The 22,770-nt window shown below is 39.7% G+C and overlaps 1 protein-coding gene across 1 annotated transcript in view; it reads right to left on the bottom strand.

Annotated features, from left to right (window-relative positions):
- The window catches only part of hop (tyrosine-protein kinase hopscotch), a 133,696-nt gene that overhangs the window by 68,069 nt on the left and 42,857 nt on the right, over window positions 1-22,770 (bottom strand). Inside the window, exons 7-8 of the mRNA XM_067146298.2 lie at window positions 8,599-8,811; window positions 6,782-6,903 (exon numbers count right to left, since the gene is read on the bottom strand). Coding sequence (XP_067002399.1) covers window positions 6,782-6,903; window positions 8,599-8,811 — 335 coding nt within the window. The remainder of the gene's footprint in view (window positions 1-6,781; window positions 6,904-8,598; window positions 8,812-22,770) is intronic.

The raw sequence follows: 22,770 nt of genomic DNA, 5'->3' as shown, positions 1-22,770 counted from the left end.
AAGTTGGAGCATTTTCGGCAATTTCCTTTCTTAACCAGGGGATACCCTTGCTCAAATCAGAAGGTATTTTGTCATCTTTCCAAACTACAATGAGCACTTTGTGTAGCCACTGTAAACCCTGGCCTCCTGCTGCTTTAATCATGTCCATGTTGACTTCGTTGATTCTTGGGGATTTCTCTTGCGGCATCTTCTTAAGGGCTGCTTCTCTTTCCCTCTAAGTAATGGTAGGTTCCTCTGTGTAGGTTTCAACAGCTGGTTCTTTTGTTCTCTGATCTGCTTCTGTCCTGTTCAATAGGTGATCAAAGTTATTCCTCAGAACCTCTCGGATGTCCTGTTCTTTCCTGGCCAGATTTGCACTGGGATTCTCAATTGCTTTGATGGTTTCAACTGAATTCTGTTTGGTTCTGATCAGTCTGAACAATAGTTTCATATTACCTCTGCCGTCTTCCTCCAGTTTTTGAGTAAATTTCCCTCAGCACTTTATCTTCTCCTCTTCTACTAATCTTTTAACTCTCAGTTTCTTGTCTCAGTATAGTTGCTCGAGGACTCTGATCTTCCTCATCCCTTACCTGTTCTGGCTTGGATTTCTCTCTATCTCACACTTTTTGTGCTATGTTCCTTTCCTTTATTGAGAATCTCGCTCCATCAGGGAGTCTATTTTTCCCTTACTTTTTTTTTTTTAATGCTATTTGTTCGGGGCGTCAACCTATAGAGATCTTTTCCCCCTACTTGCACCATGTAATATGAACCTGCGTGTATTTGGAATGGAGGAAGTGTAGAGTGTTGAATGTGAGGAAAGGAACATTAAGGACGACACAAACACCCAGACCCCAGGCCAGGGATATTAATCATTTACAATTAAAAACCCCTGACCCAGCCAGGAATTGAACCCAGTGCTGCCGGATGACAGGTCCGGACTACTTTTCCCTTACTCTCCCACCTGTCTTCCTCCAGCCTCTATTGCTTCTTTTATCGAGGTGTTTTTAAATCTTGTTCACTCTACCTCACCACTCTCCACTTCTTCTGTCAGCAGCTGTCCTCTTATAGTCCTGATAGTCGGTCCTCTTTCCAATCTGTTGTAGTTCCCGCAAACAGACTCTGTGATGGGATTAAAGCAATTGTTGAGGAATGTGAAAACAGGTTTGTACCTTTAAGGGTGGTAAGGAATGGTAAAGACCCACCTTATTATAACAGAGAAATAAAGAGACTAAGAAGGAGGTGCAGACTGGAAAGAAATAGAGTTAGAAATGGCTGTGGAAGTAAGGAGAAATTGAAGAAACTTACTACAAAATTGAATCTAGCAAAGAAGGCAGCTAAGGACATCATGATGGCAAGCCTAATTGGCAGTCATACAAATTTTAGTGAAAAATGGAAGGGTATGTTTAGGTATTTTAAGGCAGAAACTGGCTCCAAGAAGGACATTCCAGGAATAATGAATGAACAAGGGGAGTGTGTATGTGAGGATCTTCAAAAGGTATAAGTATTCAGTCAGCAGTATGTAAAGATTGTTGGTTACAAGGATAATGTTCAGATAGAGAAGGAGACTAATGCTAAAGAAGTATTAAAATTTACATATGATAACAATGACATCTATATATATATAAAATAAGAGTTTTGTCTGTACATTGCTCAGAATTTAAAAAGGATGGTTTTCTCTATCAGTCATGTCCACAGTAACAAGGAAATGTACTTTTTAATTTTCCATAATTTCTGTCTGTCTGTCCGTCTGTCTGTATGTATGTATGCACACGCATGACGAGAAAACGGCTGAAGAGAATTTAATGAAAATTGGTATGCAAAGTCGGGGAATAAGTCGCTACAACCTAGGCCATAAATAATTTTATTCATGCTGAGTGAAATGGTAGTTTAGGGGAAAGCCTAAAATTTAATTCTCAAATATTTATGATATTAATAGTCGTATGTTAACGAAAATCAGCAGGCAAAGTCGGGGAATAAGTTGTTACAATCTAGGCCATAAATAACTGCATTCACGCTGAGAAAAATGGTAGTTTAGGGGAGGCCTAAGATTTAATTCTCAAATGTTTATGTTATTAGTGGTCCTATGTTAATGAAAATCGGTATGCAAATTCGAGGAATAAGTCACTATAATCTAGGCTATAAATAATTTTATTCACGCTGATTGAAATGGTAGTTTAGGGGAAGAGTACATTGTTACCATACCGCCTATCATCACAGAGATATTAATGAATTTGGATTTTTGTTACTAAATCCATATCAGTGCCAAGTTGCGAGAAAATGGGTAAACAGAATTTAATGAAAACTGGTACGTAAATTCGGAGAATAAGGAACTACAGTCCACGCTATAAATAATTTTATAAGACGCCCTAATATCACAGAGTCGAAAGAAAACTAAATGTGAAGGTCTACAATACAGAAAGCTCAAAAAATTGATCAACAATAACATTATGTTGGCCATTGTTTGTTGTGATGTGCTTTGTGTCTTCTGCTGCCACTCACCTCTGATAGGTAGCATTACTGCTGCGTACCGAATATTTTTTAAAATTTGCCTTACGTCGCACCGTTACAGAGAGGTCTTATGGTGACGATGGGGTAGGAAAAGGCTAGGAGTGTGAAAGAAGCGGCCTTGATCTTAATTAAGGTACAGCTCTGGCATTTTTCTGGTGTGAAAATGGTAAACCATGGAATACCATCTTCAGGGCTGCCGACAGTGGGGTTCGAATGTACTATCTCCCGGATGCAAGCTCACAGCTAACGCGCTCCTAACCACACGGCCAACTCGCCCGGTCGCACCGAGTGTAACAGCCTGGCTGAATATTGGCGGAAGTAGCTGGGGAGTTAGATAACTTTATTCTTTAGCATGCCATTCCTCTGGTTCATATATTTTCTGATACTACTGGTACATAACACACTGGTTCATCATAGCATTCGAGTTATTCAATCCCTACTCTGAGGCACTGCTTGGAATGAGCAGTGTGCGTATTTAACGGAATAATGGCAGAGAAGTGTTTGCAACTATCTGCAACCTAATCATTCCAGTTATTGAACTGGCGATATACTAAAGACAATGGGTTGAGATAAAGTACCATATCTGAAGTACTTATTTGATTATTGTTTGATCGAAGGAGCTATACCAGATGAATGGAGAGTTGCTATAGTAGCCCCTGTGTATAAAGGAAAGGGTGATAGACATAAAGCTGAAAATTACAGGCCAGTAAGTTTGACATGCATTGTATGTAAGCTTTGTGAAGGCATTCTTTCTGATTATATTAGACATGTTTGTGAAATTAATAACTGGTTCGACAGAAGGCAGTTCGGTTTTAAGAAAGGTTATTCCACTGAAGCTCAACTTGTAGGATTCCAGCAAGATATAGCAGATATCTTGGATTCAGGAGGTCAAATGGACTGTATTGCAATTGACCTGTCTAAAGTATTTGATAGGGTGGATCATGGGAGACTACTGCCAAAAATGAATGCAACTGGACTAGACAAAAGAGTGACTGAATGGGTTGCTATATTTCTAGAAAATAGAGAATTAGAGTAGGCGAAGCTTTATCTGACCCTGTAATAATTAATTGGGGAATTCCTCAAGGCAGTATTATTGGACCTTTATGTTTTCTTATATATATATAAATGATATGAGTAAGGGAGTGGAATCAGAGGTAAGGCTTTTTGCAGATGATGTTATTCTGTATAGAGTAATAAATAGGTTACAAGATTGTGAGCAACTGCAACGTAACCTCGATAATGTTGTGAGATGGAGAGCAGGCAATGGTATGTTGATAAACGGGGTTAAAAGTCAGGTTGTGAGTGTCACAAATAGGAAAAGTCCTCTCGGTTTTAATTACTGCGTTGATGGGGTGAAAGTTCCTTTTGGGGATCATTGTAAGTATCTAGGTGTTAATATAAGGAAAGATCTTCATTGGGGTAATCACATAAATGGGACTGTAAATAAAGGGTACAGATCTCTGCACATGGTTATGAGGGTGTTTAGGGGTTGTAGTAAGGATGTAAAAGAGAGGGCATATAAGTCTCTGGTAAGACCCCAACTAGAGTATGGTTCCAGTGTATGGGACCCTCACCAAGATTACTTGATTCAAGAACTGGAAAAAATCCAAAGAAAAGCAGCTCGATTTGTTCCGAGTGATTTCCAACAAAAGAGTAGCGTTACAAAAATGTTGCAAAGTTTGGGCTGGGAAGAATTGGGAGAAAGAAGACGAAGAGAAAGATGGCGTGGAATGACATTAGTAGACGAATAAGTTTGAGTGGCGTTTATAAAAGTAGGAAAGATCACAATATGAAGATAAAGTTGGAATTCAAGAGGACAAACTGGGGCAAATATTCATTTATAGGAAGGGGAGTTAGGGATTGGAATAACTTACCAAGGGAGATGTTCACAATTTCTTTGAAATAATTTAGGAAAAGGCTAGGAAAACAACAGATAGGGAATCTGCCACCTGGGCGACTGCCCTAAATGCAGATCAGTATTGATTGATTGATTGATTGAAGATGACACCACGCCAGATCTCCTCAAGGATTTCATCGATATTTAAAATGCTTATAGGAAAAGATGGCAAAGATTTAGGGACCCAACTGACAGGGCGGAATACCTGGAGCTAGGCCGGGAAGTACGAAATTGATTGCTGAAAAGAAAGATTGAAAAATGGGAGGAACTTTGCCATCAGATTGCGAATTTTGGGGGATTATATATACAGTGGAACCTTGATTCTCCGTTTTTGGAGGGACCATCGTAAAAAAACGTACAAGACGGGAAAACGGAAATTCCAGGAATGAATGAACCATGAACAATTTGGCTAAACATCACAAAGAAAGATATATGTATACTTAAAATCTTACAAACACCCCTAAACAAAACCAAACTACACCCCCAATGGGCCTTCCACCTACCAAGCGACTGCTGCTCGGTCCGAACGCCTGAAGATTACGAGGTGACGCATGGTCAGTGTGACGAATCCTCTCGGCCGTTATTCCTGGCTCTCTAGACCAGGGTCGCCATCTCACCATTAAATAGCGCCTCAATTAAAGGTAATCGTAGAATGAGTGAACCTGGAACCAGCCCTCATATCCAGGTAAAAATGCCTGACCTCACCGGGAATCGAACCTCGGTCCTCCGTGTGAGAGGCAGGCAAGTTCGACCGCGGGGCCAGTTTCAAACATTAATTACCGGTATGCGACTTAAAAGTCTCGCAACTTTACATTCAGTTTTACTGGGGAAAATTTGTTGGTTTCCTCTGACAACTTCTTTCAGTTCAGCAACTTTGATCGGTCAAACTGTTCGAAAAACCTAATAACATCAAGCCAAACAATCGACCACAAGTATTTTTTAATTCTCTAATGTAATAAAATAAAGCACATTGGATACAAAAGCGCCCAACATGATGGCGAAATCCCTTTTTCTTTAAATCTTCCATTGTAATTTGATCACCGGTATACTGTTTGTAGTCAGTTTGTGGAAATCTTGTACCGCGCAAACTAGGCCTACGGCCTACATCGACTTTTAAAGGTTATGTTGAACTCGAGAATACTGTTTCGAATGTAAGTATCGATTCTCAAGTTTTCGAATGCATTATATTCAATTATGTCCATCACTAATCACAATTAAATTGGAAAGAGAAAAAGTATCATCAAAACTTCCGAATTTACAGTTATTCGTGAGCTTGAGCTCAGCTGGAAAACACACTCCGCTGTCCAAGTCGGTACGAGTGCGAAATGATGCAAAGGTTTTTACATGTAACGTGCGCGAATAAAACGACTGCAGTTTTAACATTTTAACACAATAACGTGAAATTCCTCGTCTTACATTAGGACCAAAGCAGTAATAGACAATCCCAAAACCTCCCATGGCTTTATATATGTAAAGTGCAACATCTCTTCTGGTCTCGATAACGTAATCGTATATGATAATATTAAAATACTAAATTTGTATTCCTTAAGGAAGAGCAGTTTAGATTCCTGCCTGAAAGCTCAGTGACTATACAGTGCCCTGAAGAAAGTGCCGAAAACCTTTTCGCCGATACACTCGGCAAAAGCAAAAGTAAACATCTAGCCCTGGACATGATGTAGACGCTTTGCAAGTACAAACATTTGACGAAACTCGTTCTGTCTTCAAGTAGAGCTGTCGAAATGCGCTCTGTCTCCTTCCAATTGTTGTGGACACTTTCTGCTTTATGATTTCAATTCTCTAAACAATACCACGTGAATGCGATACTGAGATGGTCCCTTACGCAAGTTCACCACCACCTATTGCTTTTCTGCTTCCTCAAATTACCGAAATGACTGGACGTTAACACCAAGATCCGCAAGTATGCCATAGCCGTCCTTTCGTGAGATACAGTTTCTTGAAAAATGCGTGATCGAGGATTTAGCGTTGATGAGACTGAATTTTCTGAACGGTTGATACGGGAAATTGTTTCTTCGAGGAACGGATAATGCGGGATTTTTACAACGTGATTTAATTAGAATGCTCGCGGGACCACGTAATTTGAACAGATAATATGGGAAAACGTAGTTTCAGGGAACGTATAATCGAGGTTCTACTGTATAGATGTTAAGCATTCAATTATACATTTCAGTATAATACCGTAGCGAAGCACGGGTATCTTGCTAGTCATATCATATGTCATATAATACCATATCATATCACATATGATATGATACATATCATATGTTATATTCTCCAGTATATGAAATGTAAACATCTTTGTGCCACTGGTTATAAGAGCACTCAAATTTTTTAAAGGGAAAAGAGAATATAAATAATTTGCTTATAGTAGTAACTTACTCATATGTGGAGTATTTATGGAGCCCTGGGTCTCCCAACCGGACCAAGAATGAGTTCTCATTGTGGGCTGCCACAAGGAGTTTATGGCAACGAATTTTCCCATGGACAATACCCATTTCTTCCTGATAAACAAAATTCAATGAACATAGGTGTTAAAGAAAGTTCTACTCACATATACTTAGTAAAACTGCACTGCAACAGCTTATTAAACATGTTCATAAAGGAAGGCAGTGAATTTATATTACTTTTCCCAATTATCATACATTTTATTGGTTATACCTCCCCTAAGTCGTCATATAAAGCTTTGATATTCACTTAAGGGCCACTACAGATTTTAGTGGAATAATTCATTTGTCTTGGAAATACATTTTTAACTCACTTGGTAAAGAAATAGAGTGAAAAGATATTCTTGTAAAATTAGGGCCTATGGATTTGAGAAGCTAGAGAATTAGACAAATTTGACCATTTTTGGTCCCTTAATTGATCCATATTGTCTAGGTTCATATAATATAATGTAATATAATACGGGTGATTGTTTGGTCCGCCCTGTCAATATATTATCAGTTTCTAATTTTGTAGAATGTTTCACTCGTACATGTTTTGGAAACCCTAATTCCCTTCATCAGCGATTTCTACAGCATACATCAATATCTCCATATCTTAAGATCTAACATTATTCAGCTTTACATAATATATCGGCAATATATAACATTATTTTTCACACATACACACAAAATGACCATTTCTTGATAATGTTTGTTGTTATGGAAAACTTTAAAACACAAAACAATGGCGGACAAGACTAAAACACGTCTCAAAGGTGCTCTAAGATGCTTAGTGAATATCGCTGAAGAAGGCGGTTATCTGAAGAAGGAAGCTAAAGAAACCATGCATAAAGCCATAACTGATATTAGAAACCTTTTCACGGAACTGCAGTTCGCCCTAGATGATAAATGTCAGTCGAATAAGAATAAACAGAATGAGGTTGGAATAGACAAATCAGCGAATACAGAGGAAGAAGATAGTCAACCTACGGAACAGGTGGCGACATCTACCGGCCCAGCACAGGAAGTTAATGAAACCCAAATATTATCGACAGTGTCTATTGGACAGCAGTGTAATCATGACATTCAGACGACATCTCTCGACCAAACACACAAAGTCTGTGTAGATTCCGGGATAGAAGACATGATTACACAAAATTTAACACAGAGGTTACAACCTATGATGGAAAGTCTCTTGAATAATATAAGACATATGGTCAAAGAAGAAATTATAAATATAACTAAGCCAAAAATGGCAGAGCAACAAATTGTCTTGGAAACATTCTACAAAATTAGAAACTGATAATATATTGACAGGACGGACCAAACAATTGCCCGTATTATATTATAAGCTAGAGAATGCAATAAGAGACACATTAAAGAATACGTCCCCAAGAAACTAAAAATGTAGGAAAGAGGTCACGCTTAGTAAACCTTCTGAGGTATAACCTGGTGTCTTATAAATTTGTATCTTGTAATAGTGTAAGTCATATCATATCATATCATATCATATCATATCATATCATATCATATCATATCATATCATATCATATCATATCATATCATATCATATCATATCATATCATATCATATCATATCATATCATATCATATCATATCATATCATATATCATATCATATCACATCACATCACATCACATATACCATATCATATATATTATATAAACTAAGTCAAAACTAAACAGCATGGCTTCCTTCTTAACAATATATATATATTTTTCTAAACAGACATGTTTATATACGGAATACTGACCAGGTGCCAGAGAGCTGTAGCCAAGTAAGTACCAGCTTCAACTAAGTCCACAGGCTTGATGTCAGCACGATGTTGTTGCAGGTATACATCTAGTGGGCCTAAGTTCAAGTATTCCATCACCATAGCAAATGGGCTGGACAGAGTCACGCCATACAATTTTACAATAGCACTTGACTGTAGGAATGCCCATCGGCCACACAACTCCATATAGTCCTGTAAACATCCATCTTATAAGAAACAGTATTCAATTTGTAGGGCCCGGATGTTTATGCAGTAATAGGTTAGAAAGCAAACTTACTGAAGCGAGTAACAAGTAGAGTCTACCTGCACGACGGTAGTCCACCCATTACAACCCCTAATGTTTATGCAAACCTCACAGTACTACAGTCATGCAGGTAGACTCTACTTGTTACTCGCTTCAGTAAGTTTGCATTCTAACCTATTACTACATAAACATCTGGGCCCTATTAATTATTAAATTTTTTACTTAATTTTCAATCACATCATCTGTAATTGGGACATCCTGTAGGTAATAAATAAATTTTATTATTCTATTCTAATCTCTACCTCATGTAAATTGATTTTGAAAACCTAAAATGAATACAAAGGACATCATCAATATCATTATTATAACACTGACACATATACAGTACAATATGTTTTGATGCTTGTTGTTTTAAGGAGCCTAACATCGAAGGTCACCGGCCCTACAATATGTTTTAACCACCACCTCCATGACTGAGGGATTGTCAGTTATCACGGTTTTCACCAAGTGTATGACATCAGTATTTTTTCTTTTATTGTCAAAACCACACTTTTCCTCTTTTTAACTTACCTTCTCCTTCCACGATAGTGTAATAGTGTTTCGAGAATGAAACAACACAAAACATTTTGTTTTACAAGTTGCTTTACATTGTACCGATACAGATGGTCTTATAGCAACAATAGTATAGGAAAGATCTAGGAGTGGGAAGGAAGCAGCCGTGGCCTTAATTAAGGTATGGCCCCAGCATTTGCCTAGTGTGAAAATGGGAAACCACGGAAAGCCATCTTCAGCGGGGTTTTAACCCATTATCTCCTGAATACAAGCTCACAGCTGCATGCCCCTAACCGTATGAGCAAACACAAAACACACTGCACACAAAACTGTATTGGCAGAGGCAACAGTTAGTTACACCGCACTATCTGGTGATCACTTGTACAATTGTGCAGGATTTTCAAACTCTTGCTGCCAGTTGAAGACACAGTAAACTGGAATGAAGCACTTGATCGATCATTCAGTTAACAGACTTTCCGGATGATCGACTGCCAGGTAACAAAGCTTCTACTGTATATATAATTTCTTTCGAATAGTTTAGGTATTCAGCCTCTAGCCCCAGAAAGGAAATGAAAAGCCTCACCAAAAAGAGATCTAAACAGCATTTTGTACTTTCAATGTTTCAAGAAATGGCCTTTGTGATGTTAGAGGATATCCAAGGAAAGAATTTACTTCAGAACCCTATCAAAAACCAATATGTGTCATGCGTTCAACAGAAGGTCTAGTTGGTAAAGAGGCAAGCTCTTATGTTAAGAACCTCTCACCGAACAATACTCTCTTCATCACGTAACATGAACCACACAGCAAGGAATGGTAAGAAGGTGGCAGTAAGATGCAATTCACATGTTCCACAGAGTACTCTGTTCACAGAAAACAATGAGCTGTTGGTACACCTCATTCTTTTGTGAGTGAACGCTGAAAATAGTAGATGGTAATGTGTAGGTGAGTGAATTTTAATGACCTAAAACATTAAAACTGTGCTAGCAAATATGACCTAAAGAGCATTCAATACCCCCCACAAGAATTGATTTTACAGATGAATTAATTTATGCTTAAAAGTGTTATCTTAAAGTTTAACCTTTAGAAATGCCCACCCTCATCGGAGGGTCTGCCTTACAAGGGCTGCACTCGGCTAGAAATAACCACACGAAATTATTATTACCTTTAGAAAGCCAGACAATACATTTTGTTAGGTAATTGTGCATAAAGTGCCAGCAACAATATATTATCATTTGAACAATGCGCCTTACTACCTGCATTTAGTACATTTATGATCGGCACAAGGCAACATCTCACGTGTTGTTTCTATAGAGTGAAGAATGTAATTTCTAATTTTATTGGCAGTCAGCACACTAGTTAATTTATTTACACACAATGAGCTTCATGCGTTTCTCTGGCCATATGACGACTGGCACTTATGCAAAATGGTGACTGGTAGTAAGAGTAATTTTGTTGATGACAATGATTTGGGAGAATCTGTGAATAATTTAAGTTGTTGATGATGATGATGATGATGCTTGTTGTTTAAAGGGGCCTAACATTGAAGGTCATCGGCCCCTAATGAAACAAGATGGACGACATGATATGTGACAGTTAAAATTTTAAAACATATCCACTGACTAGAGTTAAAAAAATTGTGATGAAAAATGAGTATGAGATTAAAACAATCAGTGGATCTAATTCACAATGCCTTATTTTGGAATAAAATAAGAGAAAATATAGAAGACAAAGGAATAAGGCATTGCCTGGTAGTACAAATGAATATACATAATTTACGTTAGACATTAAAATAACACATTAAAATGCGCAACATAAACTAAAATGAAGTCAATAGGATAAAAGCGCAATTGACACAAATACACTAGCACAAAACACAACATTACAAACGATAAAACAGACCACTATCCCTCATAAAGCGGATGACGAGGTCTGCTGACTGCTCGTCATCACGCAGGATAGGGTAGATGGTACTCGGGTGGTTAAGACTACGACGAAGATCGACCAGGTCCGTACACTCCGTAAGGATATGTACCACGGTAAGATGGTCACCGGAGGTACACACCGGAGGAGGCTCTCCTTTCAAAAGATGCGAGTGAGTCACGATACGATGGTCGATCCAAAGGCGACATAATACCACGGCTTCCCTCCGCGAAACACGAAGGGAAGTCTTCCATACCTTCGTTGTTCCTTTTATTGCTCTCAGCTTATTGGGAAGGGGAATGGCCTGCCACTCCATCTCCCAATGGGACATAACCAGATGTCGCAGCTGAGAGTGAATATCACTTGCTGGAACCTTGAAAGGCAACGGGAAGCCTGATCTGCTAACTCATTTCCCTCTATGCCCATGTGGCTTGGGAGCCACAGAAACGTGATTCTGGTGCCGGCATCCCAAAACCCGACCAGCAGGTCCTGGATCCGCTGCACCAGAGGGTGCCGAGGGAAACAGGTATCAATAGACTGAAGCGAACTCAAGGAGTCAGTACACACAAGAAAGTGTCGGCGCTCATTGTACAGTGCGAGCTGCAGAGATAGCATAGAGCTCTGCTGTGTACACACAACAGGTTTCCGAGAGAGCAAAAAGAAACCTATCACTGTCGACAACGAACTCACAGCCCACCTTCATATCTGTCCTTGAACCATCCGTGTAGACGACGACTGAACCTGGATAGCGGCCAACAACGGACAGGAAGAGCCTCCGATAAATCGAAGGGTCCATGTTTTCCTTCGAGCCAGTGTGTAGGTCCAGGATTATTTCAGGTTGCCGTACTACCCAAGGAGGTACCCCACTCGGTTGTCTGACAAGGCAAGGAACCGAAGGTACGTTAAACAACCTGTAACTGCTCTCCAAGCGTATTCCAAACGCCCGCGTTGCTCGATGACAGGCAGCGTACAGAAAACGGTTGCAATTGTTGAATACGCAAGGATAGCTGGGATGAACTGGCGTCTGTTGCAAATTAGCAGCATACGAAAGAAGCATTTGCTGGCGCCTCAGGTGTAAAGGCGGCACACCAGACTCAGAGAGCAGGCTAGCTATGGGGCTTGTACGAAAAGCTCCCGTCGCCAACCTAACCCCCCCCTGTGGTGGATGCTGTTTAGCTTCGCAAGAACGCTTGGTCTTGCTGAACCATATGCTGCACTGCCGTAGTCTAGTCAAGATAAAATATGTGCCCTATAGAATCGTAGGAGCACCGTGCGGTCAGCCCCCCAAGAAGTGCTGCTAAAAAACTTCAGGATATTAAGCTTCTTCGTGTATTGCACTCTTAACTGCCGCACGTGTGGCTCCCACAACAATTTACTGTCAAAAAGGAGCCCAAGAAATCGGTAAGTGTCAACAACTGGAAGAACGACATTGCCTAAATAAAGCTCAGGATGGGGGTGAAGAGTACGTTGACGACAAAAGTGGACAACAGAGGTCTTTGCAGCGGAAAACCGAAAGCCATGTTCTAAGGTCCACTGCTCCACCCTCCTAATAGCTTGCTGTAACTGTCGCTCTGCGACTGCCATACTGCACGAGCTATAGTGCAGAGCAAAATTGTCCACATATAGGGAAGGTATTACGGCTGGGCCAGCAGCAGCGACAATACCATTTATGGCAATCGCGAACAGAGTGACAATAAGGACCGATCCCTGTGGGACTCCATTTTCTTGAACGTGGTATTGCGAATAGGCCCTCCCTACTCGGACACGGAATAGACGGAGGGACAAAAAATTTGCAATAAATGCCGGCAAGTTACCTCGGAATCTCCATTGATGCATGACTGAAAGGATGCCATATCGCCATGTGGTGTCGTCGTAGGCCTTCTCCAAGTCAAAGAAAACAGCTACCAAGTGCTGTTAGTGGAGAAACGCATCCTGGATAGAACTCTCCAGGTGTACCAAGTGGTCAGTAGTCGAGCGAGCGGCCTGAAAACCACATTGGTACTCAGACAAGAGTCCTTGTTTCTCCAGACACCACACAAGTCGGCGATTTACCATCCTCTCAAATAGCTTACACAGGCAGTTTGTAAGACAAATCGGTCTGTAACTTCCTGCATACTTAGCATCTTTGTCAGGCTTGAGGACAGGAATGACTATGCCCTCTCGCCACTGAGACGGAAAATCACCCTCTATCCAGATTCGGTTGAACACACGAAGGAGATATAGTAGACTATCATCACTAAGGTGTTTCAACATCTGGTTATGGAAGTTGTCCAGTCCAGGAGATGTGTCCTTGCAAAGCGCTAAGGCACTGCAGAGTTCCCACTCAGTAAAGGGCACGTTGTAGTCCTCTGAAGCTTGGGTGGCAAAACTAAGGTGATGACGTTCTGCCTCCCGCTTCAGAGGAAGGAAATCAGGATGGTAATTCCCGAAGCCAGAGACATCCGCGAAATGACTAGCGAGATGGTTAGCAATCGCGAGAAGGTCGGTGGCGACAATGCCTGCAATGGAAATTCCCATGAAGCCTTCTTACTTTGTCGAATAAGAACTCGCGCCTTAGCGCAGAGTTTCTTAAATGTTAGCAAGTTGGCCACAGTAGGCTGTCTAGGGTAATGTTTATGAGCGTGACGGCGTTCTTTGATAGCTGCTGCTATTTCATCGTTCCACCAAGGAACGAGTTTTCGGCGAGGAGCCCCCGAGAAGAACGGAATGCATTCCTCAGCAGCAGCAAGAATAACTTGTGTGATATAAGTTAGTTCCTCGTCGACGGTCCGCCGGATATCGTTGTTAAAGACAGCTAGTGATGTGTACTTTGGCCAGTCAGCATGTTTAAGAATCCATTGAGGAGGAGCCTCAACGGATTTTTGGTTCAGCAAAGTAAGAATGATGGGAAAATGGTCACTGTCACAAAGATCGTCATGTGTGTTCCACTGAAACAGCGGAACCAACGTTCGGCTGCATAGACTTATGTCTATGCGAGAATATGTGCCGTAACGTACACTGAAATGTGTTCGTTCAACTGTGTTCAAAATACATAAGTCCAGTTCTGTTACTAATGTTTCCAGCTCTCTTCCCCGGGGGCAAGGCATCTCAGAGCCCCAAATGGGGTGATGGGCGTTAAAGTTGCCCAACAAGAGAAAGGGAGGTGGAAGCTGATCGATAAGATCAGTGACGTCATTGATGTTAAGAAACTGGCCGGGTGGAAGATAAACATTACACACTGTTGTTATGACAGGCAGCGGAACACGAACAGCTACGGCCTCCAGTGGGGTTCTTATTGGAACCTCCTCGCTGTAGGTATCAGAACGGACAATAATTTAAGTTAATGTGAGGATTATATTGATTCAGATGTAGATTTCATTCCTCCACCAGAAGATGAGGAGGAAATTGAAGGTCATCTTTTGAGTGATAGTAGCGATCATTGATCATGACATAAATAGGCGACCGCATGCTGATAGGGATACCGGTAGTGACAGTGGCAATGATCTCCAGAACAATGACAGTAATAATGCCAATTAATTTCCGGACTTCTGTGAAGTTGTCATCGGCCAAGATTCTAGACACCAGCCCTCACCTGGAAATTGTGAAACACCTGCTTTGAAATGCCCCCTTGCCAAAAACCTAGTATATAGTTTTATTTGTTCTTTACTGCACACTTGTGGAAATACCGAACAGATACTTATACAATTTTCTATGTTTATTCATTTGCAAGGTGCCATTGCAGAGGGATTACCACATTTTATCTGCGAGATGAATTTTGAGTTATTGTTATTGCTACGTCTGAAATATTAATTTTTTTCCGTGTGAGAAAATGTTAAAAATACATATACTGTATTTTAAAATTTAACAGTATCACAATCATTGTCAGTAGTATGTACATACTATCCTCAACATTTACTGCAAGTTTAAAGTCAAAATAGTCAAAACTGTATATTATGTGGCACTTTAAAAGGGACTTGCAAACTGTTACTGATCAGCCTGGCTTTCTTTGCACATTCTCAGCATGAGAGCATGGCACTAAGATGGTTAATTAATTCACATATAACTAACATCTTATAATCATTACTGGTTATACCAGGTGGTCAGAAACAACGTGAACAGGGTATATGTGCGTTAAGAGGATTGGTCATATTGATAAATAATTCAAAAGAATTGATATGATATCTCACACTGTTGTTACTTTTTATCAGCTTCTGAAGACAGTCAATGAGATCACTTCACGGGCGAATTCAAATGGGCTTTGCGAGGCAGTGTTGCTAAATCTGCACGTAACTTAAGACCGGCTTGACAACCATGCCAAAATCAGCACCAAACACAAACACACCGTGGTTTTCAGCCGGCATCACCATCGCGCACTAGCTATGGCACAATCGTGTCAGCTCAGAAGTCCGTGTTTAAATTCCTCCCCGGGAGAAGATTTTCTTTCTTCAATTGGTACTCTCAAGTTGGTCTGAAGCTACGTTCATATTTAGCAACACCGCCTCACAAAGCCCATTTGAATTCGCCTGCAAAGCAATCTGATTGGCAAAGTTCAGCAGCTGGTAAAATGACAATGGCATGAGATAATGAAATTTTTTCAAATTGTTTATCAGTAAGACCACTCCTGTAACGCTCATATACCCGGTTCACGTTGTTCCCGACCACTCTGTATGTTATTTCTATCATCTATCAGAAAGTTCTTTGTTCCACTTTGCCTTCAGCTTTAGCAAGTTATGTACCCTAAAAAGTAAAGTATATATACAGTATTTTTTAAAAAGCAATTGATGAAGTACTTTTTCTTTAATTGGCTTTACGTCGCACCGACACAGATAGGTCTTATGGTGACGATGGGCGGAAAAACTATCTTCAGGGCTGCCAAGAGAGGAGCTCGAACCCATTATCTCCCAGATGCAAACTTACAGCTGCGCGCCCTTAACCGCACGGCCAACTCACCCGGTGATGAAGAACTTGGCTAGTGTCTAACCAGTAAATTATTTATAAAAACGAGAATGAAATATCCATACCTGGCATTAGTTTCCACTTCAATGAAATTTCACTGGATAATCACATGCATTTTCAAGTTACCAAACAGGAAAGATCTTTGGTTGTCAAACGAAATGTTTTTATACCTGGGAAAAAAAGTTCACTTAACATCATATGATGTTATGAGAGCAAATTGAATAAAGTTATTTCAGCTGGGGACAATTCTGGTTCCAAATCCTCAAATTTTGCTTCATGTCTAATAAGGAGGTCACTCACCTTGCTAAGCATATCTACTTTAGACAACAGCACTAATGTTATCAGCCACTTCACCTTTTGCTCACTTTAAATCATCTTCAGTTTGTTTAACAATGATCATACACAGATAACTGATCATGATATTCTAATAAAGCTTGATGTTATGTATGCCAAATTTCTGACCAATCTGTTAGAAAAAAACAAACCTTGCACAACGGATCAAACTCTTGAACTACCCTCTCAAATAAATCATAATTTTTGTAATAATACTGAGTACCATCGAGCCATGTCCCCCAGCAAGTCAGGATAAGTTAAGGAGAAAGAGCATGGGCTATTTCTTTTTCTGTACTCGAAATGGAGCTTTCAGGTATATTTTATTCCGTTAGAAATTAACCTGTCTACTTTGGAGTAGTTGCTTTGAACCTCTTCTGCCACTCTTCAAATTTTTACCTTTTAAAATTCTTACCCGGTCTTGGAGTGGAGAAGCTTCAGTTACAAACAGTAGAATATTTAATGTAGATTGATGCTTTCACGGCCTGATTGTAGACATGATCTGTTGATAGGGTGTGCTCATACAAGTAAAAATGGACCCGCACGTTTGGCCAATGTATACCTTGCCACAAGTACAAGGAATTTTGTACACCCCAGGGTGTAATAGTGAGGACAATTTGTCCTTGCTATTACCTAAACTGTGAGCAATTTTTGTGATGGTGCCAAATACGGTTTTTATATTGTGCTTGCAGAGGACCTGGCAATTTGATCTGTGGTATTGTGGATGGTATTCTTCATTCTGTGAGTTTTGCTTAGTCGTCCCTCTGGGATGCAGGGCTGTATGAATCTGTACCTCATTGTAACCATTACCCTTGAACATGACTGAATGTGTCCATCACCCTCTTTACACCATGGCCAGAGTAGCTTCATAGCATCACCAAACAGCACTGCAATGGCAGAACTTCCATGTTAGATGAAACACTTCACCCAGTTGGTCCATTACACCAATAATAATGTTACCTATGAATCTCCAATCTACATCAGTTGTTTTATCCACCAAAACCCATATCTTATTGTTGAAAACTGTAAATGTTTTCTTCTTTAACCATCTTCATAGCAAGAGGATAGATCTTTTTTTGTTGTTGTTGATTCATTAGGAACTGGCTGACTGATATACTTCTCTAAGAAGGATTTGAAGCTGGCACTATTTACCTTTTTTTTTTTTTTTTTAAATAAGAATATTGGAAGTAAACATCATCCTGCAGAGATCTTTACAAACATGATGAAGCTCCCTCAAAAAAGCAGACACTGCCTGTTCTCCATGTTTAAAATTCTTGTTAAACACTTTTGATGCTTACTGGTATCACAGTGCAGTTGCATATTAAAAGGCTTTCTAGATGATACCTTAATTTGACAGAGTTTAAAGTACATCATCAATGATAAAAATCAATTCCCCAAACTCTTGAATGAATTGCCTCAGTTTCACACTCTGAAAACTTCCCTTTAGGCATGTTTAAATCACTCTGAAAGACTGAAGTTGCGATTTCAAACCAAGGAGAGATGAAAGGTGGACGAGAGGCTAGTTCAGGTGCCCTTGCTTTTTCAGGAAACAAAAATCTGGCAATCATTCAGATAAAAATGTGATTATGATGTCATGACACACAGTGTGGAGAGAGGTATTGTCATGAATGTTGTGGAGCGCTATGAGGAAAAAATAACGATAATATGTCTATTGGAAAATTTTAAAAATCTGACTGACATATCAGTAAATTAAACTGGCAGGAATTCAAGTTCCAGTACAAGAATTCAGCTTGTGGTTTATTCAAACACTTGAGTACACTCTTTGCTTCTAGAGTGAAAATATCATATGGTTTTGTTGCATGGTTAAAAATTAAAAACCCCAATGTACCTGTGCAAAACTCAGGGAGATAGATTTATTTAAAAATGTCCCTAGTGTTTCTAGTTTCCAGTCAGTTCATTATTATGGAAGATGAATCAATAATAGACCTCGTCCAAAGCTATTTTAGATAACTCTCAAAAGAGAATCTTTTCTGAAAGTTGTTAGTGAACCAGGTGCCCTCTTGAGTTATCCATGCTGCTTACTAACCGATTCAAATTTCAGCAGTACGATGTGCATTGTTTAAGTTATTTGATGGCCACACTGTATAAATATTTTAATTTTTACCTATATGAAAAGGTGAAACAGTATTTTGACAGTCTCCTTAATGGATCTGACAAGTTATGTGACAGGGAGGAAAGTAAAAGAGCAACAGATAAAGACATTCCGATTACATGGGCAGAAGTTGAGCAAGGCCTTCACAAGATGAAAAGTAGTAAGTCAGCTAGTGTAGATGAAATTACAGTTGATATGAAAATAATGGAAAAAATTATTGAAACCAGACTGCCAGCAGTGATAGAACCTGTCCTGGAAGAAGAACAACAGATCTGATCTTCACCCTAAGGATGTTAATGGAACAGCACTAGGAGAGAGTAGTATTCTTAGAACTAGAAAGGGCATATGACAGGGTGCCTAGACCAGTCATATGGAAGTGCCTCAGAGAACTGAGAGCACCTGAATATCTCATAGGCAAGGTCCAGATGCTGTGCCACAACTGTAGCAGCTGTGTAGCTGCCTCTGTGGATTAGTGGTAAAGTGTCGGCCTCCGGATCCCAAGATAGCGGGTTCAAACCCGGAAGAGGTGGTCGGATTTTTGAAGGGCAGAAAAAAGTCCATTCGACACTCCATGTCGTACGATGTTGGCACGTAAAAGATCTCTGGTGACACATTTGGTGTTTACCCGACAAAATTCATTAAATCTGTGTGCAGCTGTGTGCATGTTGGGGATAGCCATTTAGAGTGGTTTAATACCACACAGGGTGTCCAACAAGGGAGCGCACTCTCACCCCTGCTATTCATTACTGAAAAGAGAACGAGATGGAGAACTACACACATTGATGTTTGCTGACACTGTAGCCATGTGGGAAGAGACAGAGATACAAACTAGGCTGGATGAATGGGTAGCAATGTTCAAACAGTATCAGACGAAAGTTAGCACAACAAAAACTGTTGCACTGAAAATGAGTAGGATAATTACTGGCTGCCACATAAAGCTTGAAGATGAAAACATTTAATGTGTACAGGTATTCAAATACCTCACGAGTATGATTTCCAGCAGGGGTACTACAGATGAAGAAATAGTAAACAGAGTGTCTAGCAGTTCCAACTTCTACAACCTCGTAAGACTTTTACTTAGGGATAACAAAGTGCCCATGAGAACTAAGATAACTCTGTATAAGTCATACTTTGTGCCCATTCTCACATACAGTTTAAAAATATGCACACTGAAAGAGAGGGAAGATAGTAAATTGCAAGCACGTGAAATGAAGTTCGTACGAACTACCATCCAAAAAACATACAAAGGAAAGACAACTTCAGAATGGAACTGGAAGTGGACTTGATAGAAGAGAAGCTAAGGACTTTGAGGCTGACATGGTACGGACATGTAAGCGAATGCCTGGTACAAGAACACCACATGCATACCAAGAAATAATGGTTGAAGGAAGAGGGCCAGTGGGAAGACCTAGCAAGAGATGGCTACACCAACTGAGAGATGATATGGAGAAAAGAGGAGGAAACTGGGAGTCAGTGGTGAGAGAGAAGGCATTTCTGGACAAACAACGACGGTAAAGGCTCGTTCAACACCACCCTACCCGGCACGCTAGAGGGGTTCTATGATGATGATGATGATGATGATGATGATGATGATGATGACGACGACATTGATTATTATTATTATTATTATTATTATTATTATTATTATTATTATTATTATTATTATTATTATTATTATTATTATTATTATTAAAGCTGCTGGTATAGATGGGATACAATGGTTGTATAGAGTCCTTAGAGCAGTATAGAATGATAACCCAGTGCAAGAAGACTGGACAAAAGGGGTGGTAGTTCAAGAAGGGGAATAAGAGGAAAAGTGAAAATTACAGTGGTATAACTCTTCTCTTCTATGGCCTTAGAATTATTGAAAAGATCATTGAAGCCAGAGTGCGAGTATTCTAGAACCCATCTTAGAAGAACAACAACTTCGGTTTAGGGTTGGCAGAAACACAATAGATTTGATATTTACCTTGCAGATGCAGGCAGAAAAAATATTGGGAAAGAGAAAAGACCTATTTATTGTGTTTAGGGACCTTGAAAAAGCATACAATAATGTCCCTGGATCAGTAATCCGGAAGAGTCTAAGAAAACTTGGAATACCTGAGTACCTCATCAGCAAAATTCAAATGTTTTACACCAACTGCAGAAGCTGTGTCCATATTGGAGATGGATACTCCATCAAGGGAGTACAACAAGGAAGTACCCTCTCACCTCTTCCATTCATAGCAGTTATGGATACCATTCTGAAAGACCTAAAGGGAGTAGGAAATGGAGAACTACAGGCTTTGGTGTTTGTGGATGATGTAACAATATAGGCTGACACAGTGGAGGGAGTACAAAGCAAATTTAATTTGTGGAAAACTACATTTGAAGAGTACGGAATGAAAGTGAGCTTAACGAAAACTGTGGCAATGAAAATTGCAACCTGAAAGTGCATGACAGACAGGTTGAAGTAGTAAACCAATTCCGATATCTAGGTAGCATGATGGCCAGTAATATCAGGGTGGAGCCACAAGTACTGTACAGAGTAAACAAAGGGTCCAGTCTTGTGAGAAACTTACTATAGGACACCAAGGTTCCTCCATCACCCAATACATGTCATCTCATTCCCAATCTTACATATTCCTTGGAGACATCCACACTAACATCAAAGAACATAAGCAAGCTTCAAGCTTGTGAGATGAAGTTTCTTAGAACTGTCCTCCAAAAGACACAACTAGATCATATAAAGAACAAGTCTAGAATTAACTGAATCTATGGAGGAAAGACTAAGGTCATCCAGACTTAAAATGTTTGGGCATGTTAAAACAATTAATAGCACAAGAATACCACATGCTTATATAGAAAGAAGACTAACATGCAGACGACCAGTTGGAAGACCAAGAAAAATATGAATAGACTGACTGAGGGAAGATGTGGAGAGCAGAGGACAGAGTTGGGAATTTGTCATGAACAACAAAATGTTTTGGACAGACAGTATTGGAGAGTGGTCATTTACAACCACCCTACCCGGCATGGAGGAAAAGTTCAATGATGATGTTAAAAAGGACTGGATATGCATTGACCTGAAAATATGCTTTCCAACATGCTAGTAAATCTGAAATGGTTTTCTCACATTTAAGCACTCTTAATTGTCAGCTGACTGCATTAGGATTCAATCCTGTAATCTTGAACACAGAAAGAAAGTTCTTAATAAACTGTGCTGTTGAAATAGTTCTGTCTTTGACAAAAACATGAACTAGTATTACCTTGATCATGAACATCTTCCCCTGACATTTCTCTTAATTAATGTTCAATTATTTCCAATTGTCTGTCATCATCATCATCATCATCATCATCATCATCATCATCATCATCATCATCATCATCATCATCATCATCATCATTTCCCTTTATCCAGCTGTAGCCGGGTAGGGGCAAATATGGTTCCTCTCCACTTTCTTCGGTCTTTCCACCACTCCTCCTCCAACACTGTGTCCCAGTCCAGGTTTCTTTCTATAATGCTGCGTTGGATGGTATCCTTCCATCTCAATCGTGGTCGTCCACGACCTCTCCTTCCTTGGATTTGCATTTCCATCACCTTTTTTGGCATTCTTTCGTCGCTCATTCGCTTTATGTGCCCAAACCATCTTAGTCGGCTCTTCTCTATTCTATCATTCATTTTTTCCACTCCAATTTCTTCCCGGATTTTCTCATTCCTTATTTTGTCTTGTCTACTCTTCTGCATCATACTCCTCAAGAATTTCATTTCGGCTGCCTGTATTCGACTCTCATCCTTCTTTGTCATTGTCCAAGTTTCTGCTCCGTAAATTGTCTGTATCAACCTTAAATCTGCCTGCAATTCTTAAAAACTGTTGACAACAATTAAAGACTTCTGAAAAATTAACTGCCAAAATTACATTTTCCTTTAATCTATTTAAATAAAATAGCAATGACTGTGGGTCTGTACATTGACTATTTTGGCAAAATTTTCATTCAGTTATCTGTTTCAGGTGTAATAATGACCATCTACATATTTTTTAGCTTTGGTGTCTCTTAGTCTATTTGTTTGTCTGTG

Source organism: Anabrus simplex, chromosome 4 (genome assembly GCF_040414725.1).
Source record: "Anabrus simplex isolate iqAnaSimp1 chromosome 4, ASM4041472v1, whole genome shotgun sequence".
Classification (NCBI taxonomy): domain Eukaryota; kingdom Metazoa; phylum Arthropoda; class Insecta; order Orthoptera; family Tettigoniidae; genus Anabrus; species Anabrus simplex.
The sequence above is the reverse complement of the archived record's forward strand: the minus strand, read 5'-3'. Positions and strand labels throughout refer to the sequence as shown.